This window comes from Lissotriton helveticus, chromosome 9 (genome assembly GCF_964261635.1).
Source record: "Lissotriton helveticus chromosome 9, aLisHel1.1, whole genome shotgun sequence".
Taxonomy (NCBI): domain Eukaryota; kingdom Metazoa; phylum Chordata; class Amphibia; order Caudata; family Salamandridae; genus Lissotriton; species Lissotriton helveticus.
The window spans coordinates 183,435,240-183,458,476 of NC_136070.1; the positions used below are offsets into that span (position 1 = coordinate 183,435,240).

The 23,237-nt window shown below is 43.2% G+C and overlaps 1 protein-coding gene across 1 annotated transcript in view; it reads right to left on the reverse strand.

The window, feature by feature from the left end:
• SAV1 (salvador family WW domain containing protein 1) overlaps positions 1-23,237 on the reverse strand; it is a 55,028-nt gene that overhangs the window by 13,572 nt on the left and 18,219 nt on the right. The window contains exons 2-3 of the mRNA XM_078659725.1: positions 9,291-9,737; positions 7,859-8,129 (exon numbers count right to left, since the gene is read on the reverse strand). Of these exons, the coding sequence (XP_078515851.1) occupies positions 7,859-8,129; positions 9,291-9,737 (718 nt within the window). The remainder of the gene's footprint in view (positions 1-7,858; positions 8,130-9,290; positions 9,738-23,237) is intronic.

Sequence of the window (23,237 nt, forward strand, 5' to 3'; positions counted from 1 at the left end):
CAGGCCCACGGAACCGAGGACGCGTAAGAGTACACTAGAAGTCAGTACAGCAATAACGAGCAGAACACAGCTAGAATATTAATCAAATCGGTCAAAACAATACAATCACTAGCAATAAGCCATAGCACTTATCTCTGGCTGAGTAGTAGCAGCGAAGAAAGAGGATGGGTGGACAGCATTGATGGACTACATCTGGGACTTTAGACTCCTGATTGGTTGAAGGAGGAGAGTATATCCATGTTTAACTATTGTTTCTTTTGTTGATGAAATTCCCACGGCATTATGGGAATTGTAATTTGTTAAAGTGGTTTCTTAAAATGGCTGCTATTCATTAAAGTGAAGAAAGATGAGCATAATCCTCGTCTCCGGTCCAGACATAGAATTTGGGAGAAAAAAAAACGTGATGGATACAGGTTGATATTTTTGTAGGGACATTTATGTAGCGGCACACTTTGTTTTGCAGTATACGGTTTCAATTCTGCAAGTAAAAGTTGGTGTATGAAAAGGGGCAAGAATTTGATTTTTATTTTTCTCCAGCATTGGTATCTCTCACAGGTTCACGTGCTTTAATTGTTGCCCCTCATCAGGCAAGAAATTCCTAGTAGCAACATTTATTGGAAGTGACAGAAACAATTTGTATTAATATTACACTTAAGCTTCGTTAGAGCGCTCACCCTAATGAACAAATTACTTTCCTTCGGTAACACATTATCTGTTAAAGCCAGTATAACCGCAGATATCTTAACTTTTTAATTCTTTCCAGACGCCAGTCTGGATCAAACTTTTTCAGCAGTACCTCTGAGCGACATGGGAAGATCCACTCGAGAGGCTTCATTAGCTCAGACCTTCAAACCAGAAGTGAAAGGAATAAAAGAGCCTCATTCAAAAGGGAGGGGGACAGCTTGTGAACCTATGAAGAGTATGGAATGTAATAAAATATCTACTTGTTAACGGGACAGGCCGTTTCATAAATCTGTCCTGTAAAAAAATCCACTTGTCCCTTTGGTGCCACGTAGTGCAGCTACAAATAATGGCAGCAATCTCATCATATGAAAAGCTCTCATATGAGCCTTTCTGATTATACTAGGCCTCATACTATAGTAGGGTTTCAATTCTAGCAATTTCCTTATTTTTCCACCTTTCCGCAGAGGGGCATACTGGGGTTAGAAGAAGCGTTAAGCAATAGTCCCAGGGTTGGAATGACCTTTAGAGTCTGTGCAAACCTACTAAATTGCAGGTTTTAGGGGTTTTCAACAGTCTTCTCTAATCTTTACCCATATTGCGAACGGTTGAAAGTTACTCCTTACAATGGCATAAGTAAAGCTTCTTCCATGGTGGAGAGAAAAGTGGTTGGAGGAGAAGAACTTTCCGCATGAGACTTCTACACCCGCATATTTGCTCATGCTAAAAAGAAGTTTACAAACATTTTTGAGAAGTAAGATTTCCTGGACTACTTCTGTAAATTCTTGTGAATTCACAAAAGCCGTAAATCTGCACTATTGAAGGGTGATATACCATGGATGCAATTTTGTGGCTTTCTTTAAGAATAGGGCCCCTAATTAGGTTGCAGTCAACCAAGACCTTTTGTTTTTATTAAAATTCTACCTATCCATCCATCAAACTGGCTTCCGCTCTTTCACAATGAGCATATCGGCAAACAAAGTAGTTTTGTTCAGTGCCAGGGACCACTGCGACAATGTATGGGTTCAGTGCCAGGGACCACTATGAAGATGTGTGCTTGGAGACCAAAATATATTGTTGCTTTTTGCTAATGTTTATTATAATGGGGAGGGCACTGGCAGCTCCCACAAAGTATTACAAAAACCATATTAAAACAAGCACTGCAAAAACCAAAGGATTGACCACCAATATCAGACCTATTGGCAATATCAGACCCAATGCGTGTTTATTTGCAGGTTTCCCATTATCTTGTGTAAACTGGTGGCGCTGATTTTCCATTATGAATATTTTTGGGAAATACTAGAATGCAGCAACACATTTTACTAAATGCTTCCTACAATTTCACAGTAGTTTAGCCAAACTTTTTTCTCTAGTTGCATTTTTTTGTGAACATTTTATTTTGTACGCAAAGGTTCATCCATCTTGCTTTCAAGCTTCTGCAGATATATGCATCTAATTAGAGATCCATCTGGGAGCACTATATGTAGGTTTATATTATTAAACTTTGCAAATGTGTGTACACATTTTAACACTGGAACCACTTGTGCAGTCCGAACGTATGTTTCGTTAGAGCGCTCACGCTAATGAAGAAGTTACTTACCTTCAGTAACGCATTATCTGTTAAAGCCAGTATAGCCGCAGATATCTTAACTTTTGTATTCTTTCCAGGCGCCAGTCTGGATCAAACTTTTTCAGCAGTACCTCTGAGCGACAGGGGGCGGCTTTGTATGACTTCAGGATGACACAGAATCAGATTGTGATGTCAGCAGAGTCATTCAAGTCCCCTGTGGCGCACAGATATCAGTTCCTTCTGTGAACCTGGAAACTTGCTGGTCCCAATTATTTTGTATTTTCTTTTCTTTCTAATTTCTTTACTAGGGGAGGGGGCCGCGTGCCCGGCCCCCCTTCCCTCCCTAACGAAGACTATTTCGTCCTCAGGGACCCCATCCTTCAGGGCCCAGACTTTTTATTAAAAAAATTTTTTAATAACAAATAAGGGGAGGTGGCCACATGGCCTCCCTCCCTTGGCCTATTTCGGCCCAGGGACTCATTCCGCAGCCTCTATTGTGGGTGCACTGGTCACACCCAGGGCATCCACTACCATCTGTTGGATAGCGGGGATAGCCTAATGGCCACAGCAGTCCCTGCTGGCTCCCCACCTCCTACAGGAGCCGGCACTGCTGTTACAGTAAGAGCTGCAGAACACGCAGCTCCCTCTGTGAACGCTATTCTTCAGGTACTAGCAAGCAAGAGCATTTGGATGCTCTTGCTTGCTAGAAGCGTAGAGTTTGCGATCACTTGGCGGGACTAGTAAAGCTCCCACAAAGCTATGGCAAGCAGCTCTGTCCAGGGGGTCTGCACCCTGGGACATAGCAGCAGCTGGCCATGGGAGGGGGCTGGTCCCCGGGTCATCTATGGCTCCGGTGGGGGGTATGTCACGTGCCCCCCTCCTTTCTTGAATTTTGCCCCCGGTCTGCAAGGGGGGGGGGGCACGTGGCCCCCTTAATTAATTTAAATTAAAACCCATGGGGAGGTGGTGGCTCCCGGGGGGCTGCGCGGCCCCCCTCCACTACATAAAATTAAGAAATGTTTTGGTGCACTACCAGTTGGGAGATGAAATACCCTTGGCTCCTGAGGGCCCTTGGGGACCAACTACTCCTCCTGTTGCCTCCAGTAAGTCCCAAACAGCAGGATTGCTGAGAGGTTATCGGAGGCCCCGCCCCCCTCTCAACCTTTCTGCAAAAGCGTCTCCTGGCATACTACTGGTTGAGCTATGAAGTCTCCCTTGGATGCTGAGGGTTCTTGGGGTTCAACAAGCCCTCCTGTTATCTCCAGTAAGTACAACACATCAGCATTCCTCCAAGCTGGTCGGAGGCCCCACCTCCTTTAGCAACCACTGCAAAAGACACTAGCTAAAAAAAAATATTTAAAAAATTCACTTAAAAAACCCAAAAAGGTTACAGGGACATTCTAGTTAGCCTGACATTTCACTCTTTCAAAAACCCCAGAAATTCAGCAGTTATAGTTAGATGAGCTAACTTTAACTAACAGACTCGCAATGCACTGCTTATGACCTCACATATTACATAACTCATGACATGGTCTGTGACATCACTGATTCCATTGCAAAGTCATCACTATTTATTCTATAGTCTCTTTAGCTTCTCGAAACTCATGAAATGCATGATTTCCTTCAAGATTTATAGTTTCAATGCAGGGATGTGGAATTCTTATAGCCCGACGCCCAGGACATATTGTTTGGGGTCATGGGCAACAAGTTTTAATGCAGATTTTGTCCTTGGGACAAGTAGGCCCAAGCCTCTACAGCACAAACACTTTGGCTCGAACATTACAGTAGCCAGGGATGTGGAATTCCTATAGCCCGACGCCCAGGACATATTGTTTGGGGTCAAGGGCAACAAGTTTTCATATGGACAAGTAGGCCCAACCCCCTGCAGCACCAATCCTTTGGATGCCATTTTGCAGTACCACATTATGGTTCAGGAAAGTGCACTGTCTGCATTAAGTGCAGCTATACAGCTTTTGTGAATATCCAAGAATTTACAGAAGTAGGTCAAGAACTAGTACTCCTAGAAAATATTTATAAACTACATTTTAGCATGAGCAAGTTTACATGTGTAGATTTGCTCATGCGAAAATCTGAGTGTTTGCAAGTTTACTTTCCCTCCAACCACTTTTTTCCTAACTCTGGAAGAAGGTTTACGTCTGCCATTGTCAGGAGTAAATTGCCAACATTTCTCAGTATGGGATCAGATTAGAGAAGATGTAAGTTAGTAGGTTTGCACAGGCTCATAAGGGCATTCTAACCATGGAACTATTGCTTACCACTACCTTCAGCCCCAGTATGTAGATCTGCGGAAACATGGCAACATAAGGGGATTGCAAGTATTCAAACACTACTATGGTATGAGACCTGGCATAATAAGAGGCTGTATCAGAGCTCTTATATAATGAGATTGCTGCCATAATTTGTCGCTGCACTACATGGCACCAAAGGGACAAGTGGATTTTGTTACAGGACAAGTAGGTTTAGGAGGCAACCTGCCCCATGGACAAGTAAATATTTTAGAGAATTCCACACCCCTGAGTAGCACATACTGGATCAGGGAAGGGCACTGTCTGCAGTTAAGGTAATATTTGTGCTCATGTGTTAATGCGGTTCAAACTCGCTTTTGTGGTTCAGTAATGGTAAAGCCTTTATTATTAGGGTGAGAGCGCTCCAAGTAAATGTAAGCTCCGACTGCACTTCTGACGGTGGTTCTAGTAAAAATGTGTAGTTATATGAGGCTAGGTATAATGCTCCCAGAATGCTCTCTGATTAGATGCAAATATTTTCAGAAACTTCAAAGCAAGATTGAGGAGTCTTTGCTTACAAAAGAAAACGTTCACAAAGAAATGCAAGTAGGAAAAAAACATTGAGCTAAACTACTGTAAAATTTTAGGTAAGATTTCCTTGCAGCATCATTTGTTAAAATGTGTTGATGTATGCTAGTATTTTCCAAAGATATTCAAAATGTAAAATCTGTGTAACAAGTTTCAATAAGATTATGTGAAACATAAAAATAAACAAGCCTTGGCAAAGCAAGCAGGTCTGAAATTGGGGACAGAGATTTAATAGACATAAAAGGTCATGGTTAACGCCAGGCCTAATGAGGGACCCAATTACTAAAGAATGCTTCAAAAGTGCACCCATGGTATATGTGCAGACATACAACTTTCATGACTTCACAAGTATTTACAGAAGTAGGCCACGAAATTGTATTCTTAAAAAAAATGGTGAACTGCATTTTAGCAATATGCATGTGTAGATTGGTGCATGTGCAATTCTGAGTGCTTCCAACTTACTCTCCACCCACTTTTTTCTCATCCCTGGAAGAAGTTTCACATCTGTCATGTCAGGAGTAAAGTTCCAAAAGAAAAGAAGAAGATTAGAGAAGAGTTGGTGAAAACCCTTAAAACCTGCAAGGTAGTAGGTTTGCACAGACTCAATAGGGCCCAGCTTTCCAAACTGTGTGGCGCGACACGTTACTGTGTCGTGGCGCGACACGTTACTGTGTCGTGGCGCGACACGTTACTGTGTCGTGGCGCGACACGTTACTGTGTCGTGGCGCGACACGTTACTGTGTCGTGGCGCGACACGTTACTGTGTCGTGGCGCGACACGTTACTGTGTCGTGGCCCACACGTTACTGTGTCGTGGCCCACACGTTACTGTGTCGTGGCCCACACGTTACTGTGTCGTGGCCCACACGTTACTGTGTCGCGCGATGACGCTGTAGCACTCCTTCTCCCCTTCTCTCCTCCCTCCCTCCCCCCGGAGTGCTACGGCGCTGCTCTTGGCCACTGTGAGACTCGGAGTCAGGCGAGTCCAAATCCATATGTTCGTTTTTAGTGGCAGCGCGATCACCAGCATGAAGGTCGGTGTCTGGAATGAGACTCCCGTCCAGAAAGGATCTTGTGACCTTCCATAAATATAGTTTTTTCTAGTATTTTTTCCTGTTAATGCTTTACACGGACAGCACAGATGGAACTAACCGAGATAACAAGGATAGTAAGAGTTCACCCCTGTATCTCACCAAATGAAGCGCTGTGAAAAGGTAGAGGAAATATTGGTTTCTTTGTTGTTGCCTGGGCCATCTAGTTCATATATAATGGACACGGTCCATGTAATACACAGTTCCATCTAAGTCACTCTCAAAAGAATTTCTAAAATCAAAGCAAGAGTAAGCTAAATCAGCCTCATAACTTTCAGGAGCAGGTCACGAGGCGCCTTCCTCACCGGGGCCTCAGAGCAAACACTCGCGCGTTTATCTGCCCCCAATGGGCCAAGTAAGGTCACAATCCGTGATGGGGACTCGTTGGGTGGAATATGTTCTGCTGACTTCACTCTCCGGGTTGCAGACAGCTCTCCAGCGTTGCTGCCATCATTTTGCTGTTCGTCAGTACATTTCAGAGAGATACCATTTCCACTTTCATACTGTGAACCTTTCGTTTTTGGTGAAGTGAAGTACATATTTACAAGTGTGCCCATATTAACGATCTTGCACTGGGGGTGGTATTTGTGAAAATAGTAAAATTGAAGCCAGGTAGAGGAAGCTTAACGCTTTCTTCATGGGAGGCATTTTAGGTAGTTAAAGCAGAAAAAGAGGGCCAAACAGGAAATGTTCCAGTGCTTCAAAGTACTCAAACAGGCAATTCTTAAGTGAACGTAGTTTGGGACCAATCGACCATCAGTGTAGCCAAGTGGAGTAATTCTAAGAAAGGAATTACGTTGATAAAGAATGGTAGAAAACATCCTTTACACTTTACCACGCAGCTTTTGCCAAACTTTTTTTGTTACGCAAACTAGAGCCAAAGGTATCAGAGCGCTTTACATGAGCACCAGTTGTGTTACAGACAGACGCTTGCCTTTTTTTGTGTGTGGGGTGTGTGGGGTTGTGTGTGGTTGTGCGTGTGTGGGGGTGTGTGTGTAGGGTGTGGGTGTGTGTGTGTGGTATGATGGTATGATCCAAGGCATAATCAGAGAGGCTATATCAGCGCTCTTATATAATGAGATTGCTGCCATGATTTGTCGCCACATTAAATGGCACAAAAAAGACAAGTGGATTTTGTTACAGGACAAGTAGATTTATGAAGCAACCTGCCCCATTGAAAAGTTGTTATTTTATTAAATTCCACACCCCTGCAATGTAACATCTTTATAAAAACATTGAAAATAACCTTATCAGCAAAATATTCACAATCCAATGCATATATCGATCCATCCACTACTTACTAACGCCTCCCTATATTACTATGCAAACCTTCAAAATCAAATTAAAATAAAACATTTTTATAAGCCCCCATAAGTACTACCCTAATGTCAAACATTTTTATATTACAATGCACTAGATGAGTTTAATTATACATCAGCTGCAAACATACACATTGCTGACTTTATGCTGACTTTATGTGGGGACACTGCTGCGTAAGATCACCCAGAGAGAGAAGAAAAAAAACGTTTGGCACTAAATAACAATAATCTACACTAAATCAATACCACAAAGTCCATAATTCAATAATGTGGTAGCCTATTTACAAACTTTATGGCAACATATTAAAACAAGCTTTTGAAAGTATAGCAAAAACATGAGCTGGAAAAACCCATTAAACGTTACCTTGGAGCACAAGGGTGTTTGTACTGAGCCCTTTTATTGATGTGATCCACATAATATACACCAAACTCTGCAGATTCAACTCGCTCCCAGCCAGGTGGAAGGCCCTCTCTCTCCAGTGGGTGGCTCCAATGCGTTGTATTAGTGTTATGGTCTATGAAATATTTTCTTCCCCTTATAGTCCAGTCCACTGACCATCCAGGGGGGAGGGGAACATCTTCAGCACTGTGAGTGGTTAAATTTCCTACAGATGTAGCAGCAACCCTCCCAATGCCTGAGGAAAACAGAAGACAATTCCATAAATATACTTTAAAATGTAGCCTCCAGATAGCTAAAACACTGAAAAGCAATACAAATGGTTTAATTACTATTTCAGGGGCAGATTTCAGATTCAAGACTACAGTGTTTTCATTTATCGGAACCTTAAAAATTCCCAGCATTTGTTTTCCATTTATTGTACTATACCAATAAATGAGGATGGAAACTTCAATGGGTAAATATCAATTAAAGACAGTCTGGGGTAAAATGTCAATCTGAAATCTCATTCACCAACTGAATGAAGTAATGTACCTAGCAATAAGCATGATTCAGTTGGATAGTACATAATCCTGTAGATTTTCTCTTTTTTAATAGATCATGGAGTACCACACTGAATCCAGAAAGAATATGGCTTAAATGAATTAACTGTAGACCACAAGGCAGCTTTAAAAAGCTCTGCTACTGCTATAGTAACCAATAGTGATGCATTAGGAAGGAAAGAAGATAGACTATCGTCTTAGTAAAGGCCCCAATGTTATCCACATGTTCTTTACCTAGGCATTACTGTTACATTTACGCCTTTTGTAGCAAAACAACACAACCACATTTTTATCCATCTAAAATATTTAATTTCCTAAAAGCAATAAACGTAACGCCAAACAGTTCAGATTTTCAGACTTTTCAGCTTACGGTGAAATTAATGAATACTGACATAGATGTTAGCTTATTAATGTGAACAAGTAAAGGGGCTTTGGGGAGAATCCAGGATGAGTCCTAAAGACATCACAGAACAAAATTATTTCGATAACTAGCCTAAGAGAAGGTAGAATGACATCTTACACAAAATAATTTCTAGGCCTTGATGTTCAAACATCTCTTTTTACAACAAATCTCAACTGAAGCGCTCACACCAAAACACTGGGAAACAAAACACTCTTAGGCCATTATTGCACTGTGGTGGGAATACCTGATGCAGCATTCTCAGGATTATAAATTGTGAGTAATGGTAATTCTGGGGTGGGGAAACAGAAATTTCAGGATGTTCCAACGGTTGCCATGCAACATAGGGTATTACTGCGCAAATTAGCATTATACAAAAAATGTAAACAGGTATAAAAAGACATTGAAAATGGCTTCAAGGAAATAAATAAGCGTAAAGTATTTTGCAAATACTTGCCTGCTGGAGGTCTCCCCTGACTTGGTGGCATTCTTTGGAAGTGATCGTTGATTTCATAGTATCTGAAATCTTCATGACCAAGATCACCTTGATGGCGTCTTCTCGGACGATCATAAAATTGATCTCGGTAGAAATAACGTGCCCCTACCTCCCCATTTCCTGCTACAGAATTACTTTCTGTTAAGAAAGACTGTGAGGATGAGCCATATTCCTGTGGCACGTCTGCCAAACTTCGCACAAGAAAGGATGGAGCAGACAGTCTGTTGCTTTCTCGCCTCACTACCTCGTGAGATGGTCTCTGCACTTGAGTCCGAAGGAAACTTTGGTTTCTAGAAACGGCAACATCCCCTGGGGCAGCCGGGTAAGGAGTTGAACTGGTGTCTGGGAGGCAAACATCTGTTCGTCTGGGAATTGTTGGACCATGACGGATGAAAAGAGGCATCAGATCTATAGAGACAAGAAGTACACTACAGTTGGGAAGAATTCAGTGCAAAAACATAACATATGATGCCACTTCCCTAAATAAATTGAAACATGCAATAACCTAGAGCTAATTGATAGTATGAAAATATGGAATTTAATTTGCCTTTCATCATTGTCAAAAATGTCACTTACATGTTCGAATCAGAAGTTATGGTAAAAAGACACCCAAATATTGCATGTGCAAGTCTCAAAAATTATTGTAGACTACTGACCAGTTTATTGCCCTTTCTCACTATTTCAACTAGACATTGCCAGGACAACTGGGCCTAAAGACATCCATACACAGGTTAAACCTAAACTTACCTTTCACACCAACAACCAGAGCCAATTTTTGCACCTCAATAGGAAACGTGGGGTGAAGGATCAAATAATTTGTTTTCCTTAAGAGCTGAAAATGAAAGGGATCAAAGTGGTTGAATAATATAAAAGGAGGCAGCGCTTGTGGGTATGCTACACTGATGTACTGAAAATGAGGGAAGCATCCCTTCAGTACTCCTTACGCCCTGCTTTGATATGTAAAATTAGATATGCTATCTTATGTGATCACATGTTTTAAACTAGCTACATTTCCATTTCAGACAGTAATCACAGCCTGTGCATGATACTCAAACATGCATACCCTGAACTATATTTTCAATATGCATGAACATTTTAGAGTGTTAGGCAATATGAACTGGAGGGGATCATTTGTTAGATTGTACAACCAAGCTAAAACGGTCACTCATTTACCTCCTCTCTCTTCGCAAAGGAAATTCTCCTTCACCTACTGCTGTAAATGAGATTTCTTGGTGTAATTAGTTTCTGTATACACTGTGGGCTCCTTTATTAACCAATGTACGGAATTCTTTATGCACTAGACATTCCAACTTTGTAGTCTAATTCAATCATTGTTCAGGTCATTAAGAAGGAAGATGTGTGTAATCCAAGAGGTTATTGTCCTATCTCGGCGAGTGACTCTACGGGTAAAATAGGAGGCTAAAAGCCAGGCATTGGCACATTTTAAAAGGATTCAATATTAACCAGAGTATGGCGTGAGAACCTGCCCGAGCACAGCTGAATGCGTGAACTTGTGTAAAAAAATGCCTGACCTTGGTGTCTTGTTGCATCTAGGTTTTTTTTTATCTTCGCTTTTGATCGAGTCCACAGGTCCAAGCTCTCATCCATTCTGAATATAATGACAAGAGCCAGCATCACTAATTTTTTGAGCCACCTGAATTTTAATCTTACAGCCAAAGTTACATTTGGTGCTCTGAAAGCTCCTATTTGGCCAGCAGTGTTGATCAGCAAGATGTATGTCCTAACCCCTTTTTAATGGTTGGCTTGACAACAAGGCTGCCACTAAATTATGTAAGCATTATTAGAGCGGGGAATTGGCTCCACCCACATGCTGGGAGCCAGGAGTACATGTTTTCATTGGGCAGAAGTTGTGTGCTTCCACAAAGAAAGTACTTACCCTCTACACAGCTGTGATCATTGTATTTATTAAGTTGCCTGAGCTTCAATTTTCAGGGGCGCACGCACACACATCGTAATGCTAATAAAATATAATTAATAAATAGACAATCTAGTTTTTTCTTTGGCAGCAGCACAGGTAGGAGGACAGTCATTAACCTACATGGATGTTTATGTCTGGCTTGACAGTGTAACTGTCACCTGACCTTGTCACTAACACCATTAATGTTTTGCTTCTACACGAATATTTATTCACATGCTATTTACCTGTAATGCTTCACGTTACAGTACCACTTTCTTTTAAAGCCAGACCGATTGACTGTGGAAAAGTAAATTTTGCCATGTTCTGTGTCCCTACGTGTCATCCATCATATGTTATATGTGCATGATTAATATGCATATGTTATTCCCCATGTTTGATTACAGACGCAATTATAGTTGTGTCCACCTCTAGTATGCCAGTTTCCAGTTCTCGTGAATAATACGAGTATCAGGCCTATGTAAAGTTACGTTGCCACGTTTCTCAGTGTGCACGTTATTCCATTGTAAAGTCCCCGTTTCTAGGCCTCAAAAGGGCCCGGACACCAGATTCAGCTCCTGTCTCCTGAACCCTCGCTGAGGAACGATACAGCCCCCACCTGTATCCTCGACCCTTCACTTACTTCCTGCCTCGCAGTGCCCGGCTCAGCCTGGCTCTGCCTCTGAGTCTGCCAAGAGTATGTTATGATTCGAGTTATCAGTACAGCCCTCCTTCTCTGCATTCCTAAAGCTACTGAATCGCATCAATAGTTACCGTCATAGTCTAGCTTTTACGTCTCCTTCACCTACTGCTGTAAATGAGATTTCTTGGTGTAATTAGTTTCTGTATACACTGTGGGCTCCTTTATTAACCAATGTACGGAATTCTTTATGCACTAGACATTCCAACTTTGTAGTCTAATTCAATCATTGTTCAGGTCATTAAGAAGGAAGATGTGTGTAATCCAAGAGGTTATTGTCCTATCTCGGCGAGTGACTCTACGGGTAAAATAGGAGGCTAAAAGCCAGGCATTGGCACATTTTAAAAGGATTCAATATTAACCAGAGTATGGCGTGAGAACCTGCCCGAGCACAGCTGAATGCGTGAACTTGTGTAAAAAAATGCCTGACCTTGGTGTCTTGTTGCATCTAGGTTTTTTTTTATCTTCGCTTTTGATCGAGTCCACAGGTCCAAGCTCTCATCCATTCTGAATATAATGACAAGAGCCAGCATCACTAATTTTTTGAGCCACCTGAATTTTAATCTTACAGCCAAAGTTACATTTGGTGCTCTGAAAGCTCCTATTTGGCCAGCAGTGTTGATCAGCAAGATGTATGTCCTAACCCCTTTTTAATGGTTGGCTTGACAACAAGGCTGCCACTAAATTATGTAAGCATTATTAGAGCGGGGAATTGGCTCCACCCACATGCTGGGAGCCAGGAGTACATGTTTTCATTGGGCAGAAGTTGTGTGCTTCCACAAAGAAAGTACTTACCCTCTACACAGCTGTGATCATTGTATTTATTAAGTTGCCTGAGCTTCAATTTTCAGGGGCGCACGCACACACATCGTAATGCTAATAAAATATAATTAATAAATAGACAATCTAGTTTTTTCTTTGGCAGCAGCACAGGTAGGAGGACAGTCATTAACCTACATGGATGTTTATGTCTGGCTTGACAGTGTAACTGTCACCTGACCTTGTCACTAACACCATTAATGTTTTGCTTCTACACGAATATTTATTCACATGCTATTTACCTGTAATGCTTCACGTTACAGTACCACTTTCTTTTAAAGCCAGACCGATTGACTGTGGAAAAGTAAATTTTGCCATGTTCTGTGTCCCTACGTGTCATCCATCATATGTTATATGTGCATGATTAATATGCATATGTTATTCCCCATGTTTGATTACAGACGCAATTATAGTTGTGTCCACCTCTAGTATGCCAGTTTCCAGTTCTCGTGAATAATACGAGTATCAGGCCTATGTAAAGTTACGTTGCCACGTTTCTCAGTGTGCACGTTATTCCATTGTAAAGTCCCCGTTTCTAGGCCTCAAAAGGGCCCGGACACCAGATTCAGCTCCTGTCTCCTGAACCCTCGCTGAGGAACGATACAGCCCCCACCTGTATCCTCGACCCTTCACTTACTTCCTGCCTCGCAGTGCCCGGCTCAGCCTGGCTCTGCCTCTGAGTCTGCCAAGAGTATGTTATGATTCGAGTTATCAGTACAGCCCTCCTTCTCTGCATTCCTAAAGCTACTGAATCGCATCAATAGTTACCGTCATAGTCTAGCTTTTACGTCTCCATGTAAGAGAAATACTGCATTTAATGGTCATTTAATATTCTTCATCACGCACTACATGTAGAATAATGCATGCTCCAGTCTTAGAGTCTGTTAGCTTTTCCCCTCCTGACTTCTAGTTTATATCAACATGTTCCCTAAACATCAGATACTAGATAGGGTTTAGGTACATGTCGCCCTGACTCTCCAGACTTCAGTCTCTGCTCCTAGCACAGAGTTCATAGCCCCCAGCTTCTCCTAGTGATACGTCATTGCCAGTTTGCGCGCACCATCAGGTTAGAGGTCCCGGCTCCTCAGGTAGCCCCCTCCATGGTTTCCGCCCCATTCATGACATATTCTGTTACGTTTGCATCACATGTCTATGTATACGCCCTGTTACACCTCTTTTCACCCTTATCTTTCGCGACTGCTACGCGTCACGCCTATTGCTCCACCCACTGCTACGCCTATTGCAATGTAATGCTATGTGCTTGCGCTATGTATATATGCTCATGTACTGTTATTAAAAAGTTATCCTTCCTAGCCTTCTTGTCCTGAACCCGGCAGCGCTGCCAGGGCTTGTCATCCTATTCCTGTGCAGGTTGTCCTGTCCCTGTCTTTATGCTGTATCAAACCTGCAAAACTCCTACTACCTCGAATCTTGACTCTTATTTATTGAGCTATCTGTTATTCATTTATGCATTCAAAAAGAGAGGTATTATTTATTTATTTACCACATAATGGCGCCCGAACAGGGACTTGCCCTTTCCCCACGCGTCGGTGAAGCCACACCGACCCCCTGACCCTCTGCAGTCGTGACGGAACTCTTCTGCGCACCGGCAGATATTTCTGCTTCAAGTATCCCTCAGGCCCACGGAGGAGACGGAGGAGGCGGTCCAGCATCCAGACGAGACGGTGGAGGAACGCGGCGAGTCCCGACCAGAGCCCAAGCCGAGAGTCCAAGGTCCGAGGTATCCGGAGGTCCACCCGTAACTGAAGTCCGAAGTTCGTCGTCCGTCGTCGTAGCAGTCCAGTCCAGTCAGAGGCCTTCCGTTCTTGCTGCCCGGTGAGTACCGTTACTGGGGTAGTATCTAGACAGGGTCAATCTGATTGACTCTGGTCCGTGGGTTGGTGGTACACAGACCCACAAACGAAGTGTCCACTTCGGTGGATGCGGGTCCTGACGTGTCTCTTTATGAGACCGGTAAGTTTCGTACTGTTTCAGCAGTGCATCTAGTTTCTGTTCCAGTCAGTTCTGTTCTCGAGAAAATTCATGTATTCTGTGTTCCGTATTCCAGGTAGTATTCTGTTCGAACTGTTATTTTAAATGTTCTTCATGTATTTTAATGTCGTGGTATGAATGGGGAATAAGTATCGTGTTCATTGTGTATTGTATTGTGTCTAGATTACAGTCCAGTCATGCCCTTGTTTTCCAAGTTACGTCAGTTAAAAACTAGAAAGGGTCTGCTGGAAGCAGCAGTTCCTGTCCCGCCTAGGGACAGTCCAGGTCATTTTATGTATCAGAAGCATGGCATAAGTGCCATATTATATCTAGATTTATGGGTAGAGTATACCAAAGAGTTAGAGGAAAAGTATAGATGGCCTGTGTCAGGCACATGGGATGCCGAGTGCATCATGAGAGTAGAAGAAGCATTATGGAAAAAGAAAGCCAGACAGTCACAGAAAGATGCCATCGAGTTATGGCGCAAAGAATCTCATAAAAGAACCGAAAAAGAAATCAGAAAGTCAGAATTAAGTAGAGAATCCTTGGAACGAGCCCAAGAAAGGGAATTAATCGAGATTGGTGAACGAGTTAAAACCGAACAGTCAGACAGACAGAGGCATGCTCTTGGTATGTATCCTCTTCTTGCCGAGGGCTTGCCAAAAGCGACCCCAGAGGCATCCAGTAATTTCCCGCCACCATTAGTTCCGACCAAGCTACGTCACAAACCGACCGCAGCTGATATTTTTATTTCGTCCTATTTGGACGACACAGTCCCAGAATATGCAAATCCTGTTCGCGCTCCGCCAGTCCCTGTAAATCAGGCACTTCCCGTTCCTCCAGACACCGGGGTACCCCTTGCAGTACCTGTTACGGTCCCCCCGGTCCAGCCCGCCATACCAGTTCAGCCCGCATTTCAATTTCCTGCCACACTAGTACGAAGAGGATCAGTCGACGATTCTAGTTTAGGGGCCGCAGGAGGAGGTCCTCCTCAGACCCCGCCGCCACATAAGCGTTTAACGTCAGCCGAATTACATGCACAAGCGTCACAGTGTACGCCCAGACATCAGTCTGTAGCAGAAATAAGAAAAGCCCTTAATGAATGCGGCTATGATCCAGTCCCAGGCGAGGATAATATGGTTTTATATTCATTCCGCGTAAGAAAGGTGGCCGAGTATCTAGTCACCCTACCGAATATGAAAGAAGACCTAGACAGAATATATCGTTTCATCCGTACAGGGGATGATCCAGAAAGCATTGGCGAGGCCATGTCTCAAAGGAAAGCCGAGATCCAGCTTATGATACTAAAGTTCCTGATTAACTGTCTAATAAGAGAACAAGATTACCCGTCTAAAGATCCGGCCGAAATGAAAATCCTGACAAGGTGGAGTGATAATATAGCCGAGGGTAAGCACAAGACCGTCGGTGCTATGGAGAGTATGTACAAGAAAATCCGTAAAGAAATAATAAAGTTACACGAACAGCGTAAAGCAGCACAAGTAAGCGAGAAAGAAAGTAACTCTGATACTGAAGAGGTAGACGACGAGCATTCCGCCAGAATAGCGTATGTAGGAAAATCTAGATTTCCAGATCGCCATTTACGCCTAGAACACAAGTCTACTTTCCATCATCCAGCACCAGAACAAGGTTCTCTAGAACAAGTGTTTCAAGCCACCGATCACATTCTGAAATCACGAATCGGTTACAGTGAGTTAAGTACTATGCATGAACAAGAACTAGCCCGATCAGCAGTCCGATGGACTACTGATTCTACCACTTTTCCAGACGAAATAGTGGCACAAATGTTTCTGAAACTGCCCCCAGCCGAGCAACGACTGGTGGGTATGTATATGATCCAGCACCTCATTACTCTGTATGAGGGTCAACACTCTGATCCAGGTCCGTTACATGATATCCTGAACGAGTTACTCCAGTATAGATGGAAAGGTCTAGGTACGGATTTAATTAGTGTCATTCTAGAACAGCGCCACAAATATAGAACGTTTCTGAACCCGCATTTTGTTCATGTCTCACCCCCAGAAAGTAAACCATTTTACATGGAGAGACAGAATCCGTTACGAGAAGTCCACCCAGTTAGAGGAACGGGTGGCGAACTAGAACGAGTGTTTGTTTACACTCCGATTACAAAGATGGAACTCCTAGAGATGAAAAAATTAATTCCCTGCCACGATAAAGATCCAGCAGGGTTCCATCGAGAATTAAAAGACATGCTCCGTATGGGAGAATACACGTATCCAGATATAATTAAAATGTTAAAGGTTCTGTTGCCCGCAGGGGTGTATGAAAAGCTCAAGGAAAAAGAATGGGAGGTGGGAGAGAAAAAGATCGACTGGGCAGTTCTAGAAGCTGAAGATAAGGCGCGAGTACCAGGTACCGGTCTTGGAGCGAAATGTAAAGAATTACCTGAATTATTGATTCAAGTTTTACCCAGATTGTTAACAACGAAAAAGGAAGACTGGGATGCAATCTCAGCCTGTAAACAGAAACAAGACGAAGACATTAGTGATTTTTATTCTAGATTTGAGAAATGTTTTAGCATCAACAGTGACCTCAAGACAAGTAGTGAGTCATACCCTCATCTTTTTGTTACTAAATTAGTCGAGAATTCAAGTCCACTAATTAAAAATCGAGTTTTGAAAGTCGAAAGTACCTGGCAAGCTAATACCCCGTCCCAGATGTTACAGATGCTCCAATACCACCAGAATAGAATCAGAGAAGAGCAAGAACATGAGAGAAAACGTATGAAAGACACGAAAATGAAAGTACTAGTTGCACAATCTGTTCCTCAAGACAGTCAGAAGAGGGGTCCGAATCAAGCCAGTCATCCTGCAGCTCCCGTTAAAGGGAACTGCAATTATTGTAAACAGCCAGGTCATTTTATAAACGAGTGTGCAGTTCTGAAACACAACATAGCTACCGGTAAGACTAAAGAAAGACCACGTCCGCCTAGACAAGAACAAGTTTCACAGACTCCTCAGCCACAGAATACACAACAGACAGTTACAGCACCGCAGCCTATTGCTGCAACACAGCATGTTACACAGCAAATGTATCAGTATGCACAGTCCGAGTATCCAGAGTACCAGCAGTATTCATGAAACAGCCTAGAGAGGGAGGTAGGCTTGCCTCTCATCGAGATACCTGTAGATCAAGAAGGTCCCTATGTTCACAGTCAAGTATTAGGGAAAGACGGAAAGTTTTTGATTGATACGGGGGCAAGTAGGACCACAATTAGTCACGCCGAAGTTCCAGGGGCTCCGCTCTCAGGCTCAAGAAATGTTTCACTTGGATTTTCAGGAAAACCTATAGTAAATGAAATATCAAAGCCAGTTACTCTAGAAGTAGGTCCATTGTCCCGTACCACTGATCTGTTACTTACTAAGTCATGTCCAGAAAACCTATTAGGCATTAAAACACTGAAAGAGTTAGGTGCAGTTATATGCTGTTCCCCAGAGGGAATACGTCTGTTCCTACGTGACTTTAAGGGTCACTATGTATTACGAGATTTTGATCCCAGATTGTCTAATGTTCCGCAGCATTTATGGGCGCAAGGTCCAACTGATGTAGGGTACATGCAAATCACACCCCATCGTGTGACTCTCAAGCCAGGTGTAGTGTTACCACGAATCAGACAGTACAGATTGCCACCTGAGGCTGTAGCAGCCTTATCCAAAATTATTGACGAGCTCATCGCTCAAGGAGTAGTTGTAGAAACTGACTCCAATGTATGCAATTCTCCGATCATTCCAGTCATGAAACGGACTGATCCAAATGCACCCCCAGTATATCGATTAGTGATTGACCTACGAGAACTTAATAAATGTATTATTCCTCAGTACCCAGTCGTTCCAGATATCTCTTCCCTATTGACAGCCATTGATTCCGAAGCCACGTTCTTTACTGTAATCGACCTCAAGAACGCATTTTTCAGTGTTCCCATTCATCCAGACAGCCAGTTTCTTTTCGGATTCTGTTTAAATGGAAGGAGCTATATGTTCACACGAGCTCCTCAAGGTTTCACAGAAAGTCCTAGTATTTACAGTCAAGCACTTAAGAGACAGCTTGATAATGTTCACATGCCAACTGACACTGCCCTGCTCCAGTATGTCGATGATCTACTGATCACAGCCCGTTCTGAACGTGACTGCGAGCGAGCGTCACTGACGGTTCTGTATTTCCTAGCCGAGATGGGGCACAAGGTGTCCCCTTCGAAGCTTCAATTCTGTGTCCAGCAAGTGGTATACTTAGGACACTTACTGTCCAAGAGGGGTAGGCAGTTGACACCAGACCGTATCCAGTTAATAGCGAGTCTTCCTCAGCCCAAGACCCAGAAGGAGGTACGTGCTTTTATCGGCCTTACTTCTTATTGTAGACAATGGATTCCTCAGTATGCATTTCTAGCCAAACCACTGATACAGTTAACGACACAGGAGGCAGCCGTACCGACTGTCCTCCCTTGGACATCTGAACACACACTTAGCTTCAATGAGTTAAAGAAAGCTTTATGCCAAGCTCCAGTTCTAGCCACACCAAACTACAGTAAGCCTTTTACACTTTTCGTCACAGAACGTGAAGGTACAGCATTATCTGTTCTCACACAAGATCAAGCAGGACAATACAAGCCATGTGCTTATTTTTCGAGCACATTAGATCCTGTAGCCCAGGCTCTGCCTGCGTGCCTCAAGTCAGTTGCAGCCACAGCACTAGCTATCAGACAAAGTGATTCCATAGTATTAGGACACTCCCTGACAGTACAAGTTCCACACTCCGTGGAAGTTCTTTTAAACCGAACACAGACTCAGCACTTGACAATTGCACGTTTAACAGGTTATGAATTGACACTGTTCCAGCCACACATAGAAATCAGACGCTGCAACATCCTGAACCCTGCTACACTGTTACCATCAGTTACTTTAAGTCCGGACACACACGACTGTGTGGAAGTAGTTAATATTACGACAAAGCCAAGACAAGATCTGACAGATATTCCGTTACCAGATCCCGACCTGACACTTTATGTGGATGGTTCATGTATGAGAACTAGTACAGGAGAACTAGTCGCCGCGTATGCAGTGACTACTGATACTGAAGTTATTGAGACACACCGTATTGACACTCTGTCCGCTCAAGCAGCAGAGCTAGTTGCTCTGACTCAAGCCTGCATACACGCCAGGAACCTGAAGGTTAATATTTACACAGATTCCCGCTACGCATTTGGAGTCGTACACGACTTTGGAGTGCTCTGGCAGGAGAGAGGTTTCATGACTTCTCATGGAACCAAGATTCAGCATGGTCTCCTTATTCAAGCTCTGTTAGATGCCATACATTTACCGACATCCATTGCTATCATGAAATGCAAAGCACATACGAAAGTTACTGACACTATTTCCCAGGGTAACGATCTAGCAGATCGCACAGCCAAGCTTACAGCACAGACTCCAGACATTCCAGTTAACAAGACACATACTCCAGATCCGACTACGTGTATGACAGTTAAGGACCCTACTCAGGATGTCATAGATATCCAGTTACATGCTACTCCCGATGAAATCAAGAAATGGTCCGAACAAGGAGGGGTCCAGACAGATCAAGGATGGGTGACGAAGGGTAAAACCACATGGTTTCTCCCCGACTCTATGGTTCAAGTCATTATCAATACCGCACATAGTCCAGCACATTTAGGGGAAAAAGCAATGTTAGACAGTATCCAGAACATTTGGTTCAACAAGCATTTACGAGCTGCAGCCAAGCAGAAAGTCCGTACCTGTATGATATGTTGTCAGTTTAATCCAGGTAAAAGTGTCCCGGTGGAACAAGGTGGATTCCAACCTCCTGACCACCCTTTTGAAGTCCTCCAGATGGATTATATTCAGATGGAGCGATGTCGAGGTTTCAAGTATGTCCTTGTAGTTGTATGCGCTTTGTCCAGGTGGACAGAAGCATATCCAGTCCCAGATTACACAGCCACGACCACTGCCAAGCAGTTGGTTCGTGAATTCTTCCCCCGTTACGGACTCCCTAGGGTCGTATATTCTGATAACGGCCAGCCATTCTCATCAGAGTTAATGAAGCATGTTTCCCTTCTGTTAGGATACCAGTGGAAGTTCCATTGTGTACGCCATCCTGAAGCAGCAGGTCTCGTAGAGAGACATAACCAGACCCTGAAAATTCGCATCGCCAAAGTATGTAAAGAGAAAGGTGTGGACTGGCTAGTAGCTCTGCCAGTCGCTTTGTTCTATATGCGCATGGTCGCACATTCCAGATCAGGTCTGTCCCCGTATGAGGTCGTTTTCGGCCGCCCCCCTAACATGTGGGGTACACCCAGACCCCGAAGTATTACCGATGTTTCAAGTAATATGCTGACAGATTACCTAGCTTCCTTGATGTCTGCCCTCAACTCTTGTCGTTCACAGGTTGCCGCCGCATTTCCAGACAATACCGAGGTGGCACCGCATGAAATCGTTCCAGGATCCATGGTCCTGGTGCGAAATTTCGATCGCTCAAGGCCGCTGGAGCCTCGCTGGAAGGAGCCCCGACAGGTCCTCCTCGCCACCCGTACAGCCGTGAAGTTGGAGGGACGCAAAGGCTGGGTGCACCTTTCGCACGTAAAGAAATTTTATGGACTGAAACCCGTCTCAAAGAACATTTCCCAGGATTTGAAGGATTGCCAAAGTACTATTCTCAAGGACTGTCCCGCAAAGAACAATGATACTGCACCCTCCCCGTTAGAGAAAACTCCGCAACAGGAGTATAAGTTGAAACTCCGGTCTAGTAAAATAAGTCAGCCAGTTTGATTGTCTAAGTCCTCCCCTAGGTGAAACGGTTAGACTGTTTCTGACATGTATAAAATAGACCCCCATAGTGAGAGAGTTAGTCAAAACTCAATCCGATGTATCGTTTTTCTAAGTTTCATATTATTTCTCAGCATTATGATTTCCTGCACCAGTTATGCATTTTATCTGTATTTTCCAGTTTCTCATGTAAATAAGTCTTCTAATGTTACAGTAGAACACACGTTTAGTGATCTGCCTCCTCATGAACTCTTACCGCCTCGCTATGCGTAATAATACTTTTATCCGCATGTTACATCATTCACACCAGACCAGCAATGCCACTAATTGTTGGGTATGTGGCCGACTCCCCCCTTTTCAGATACCGAAGGGAGTTCTGCCACTCTTTCCTTATCCGTTTTCACATAATGGTTCGTGTGGAGCATGGTCCACGTTAACGTCATCCTCAACAGATATGTCTTTTCTTAACAGTACATGTTTTCCAGACAAGCAAGGTCTTCCCCACAGAACAGGGTTAGATCTAGAAAATGAAGTGTACAATTTAGGTAATTATTCTTCGAATTTCATGGTCCTGAATGTTCAGTCTGATACTACTCCAGACTTACCTGCTATTTCAGTACTACCAGTCAAAGGCGAATTATGTGTCCGAAATAATGGTTCCGTACATGTAGGACATAGTGATTGTACTACTATTGTCAAGTATAGCGACAGTGGGAAATCTATTTTCAAAGTTTCACGTCATTCATATTTTATTTGTGGTCAAACCGCATATGTTCGTCTGCCCCTCGATTGGGAGGGAACCTGTTACATTGCCTTCCTACTGCCACCAGTTTTCCTAGCCCCATCTGATTATCATAGAAACACACATCTAGTACACATTAGACATAGAAGGGAGATCGAGTCCCCAATTGTCGATTATACTGAAACTGCTCTAGAACAGTATACAGATTTCAATAGAGGTTTCTTCTTCTTTATAGGACCTATCCAGAATAGTAAGCTAATCCGCAGGTTAACCAGAACCCTTGAAGCTGTAGTAAATGAGACTGCCTCTGCTCTAGGTAACTTAACCGAAGAGCAATCTGCTATGAGATTTGTAGTTTTGCAAAATCGTCTCGTCCTTGACGTCATACTGGCCGATAGGGGCGGGGCCTGTAGAGTCATCGGATCTAGTTGCTGCATTTTCATTCCAAATAACGCGCCGTCTGTTTATTCAGCTATAACCAGACTCCATAAAATTGCCCATCTGTTACATCAAAATCCAGGCACCTGGACATGGTCCGGTTGGCTCTGGAGTATAATTTCCGCCTGGGGATGGAAAGTCTTGTCCTTTCTAGGTATTGCAGTAGTGATTATATTCAGCTGCTGCCTCTGTATACAATGTGGCCCTGCGATTTGCGGCATTTGTGCTACATCATGTATTCCTAGTCCCAAGCCCCGTTCTAAATCCCGTTCCAAGAAAATTCGAGACGAGCAAATGATACTGTATGAAATGATAGATGGTATCATGAATATTGATGTTTCCTGATGGAAACGTAGTGACAAGGAGGGAATGTGGAAAAGTAAATTTTGCCATGTTCTGTGTCCCTACGTGTCATCCATCATATGTTATATGTGCATGATTAATATGCATATGTTATTCCCCATGTTTGATTACAGACGCAATTATAGTT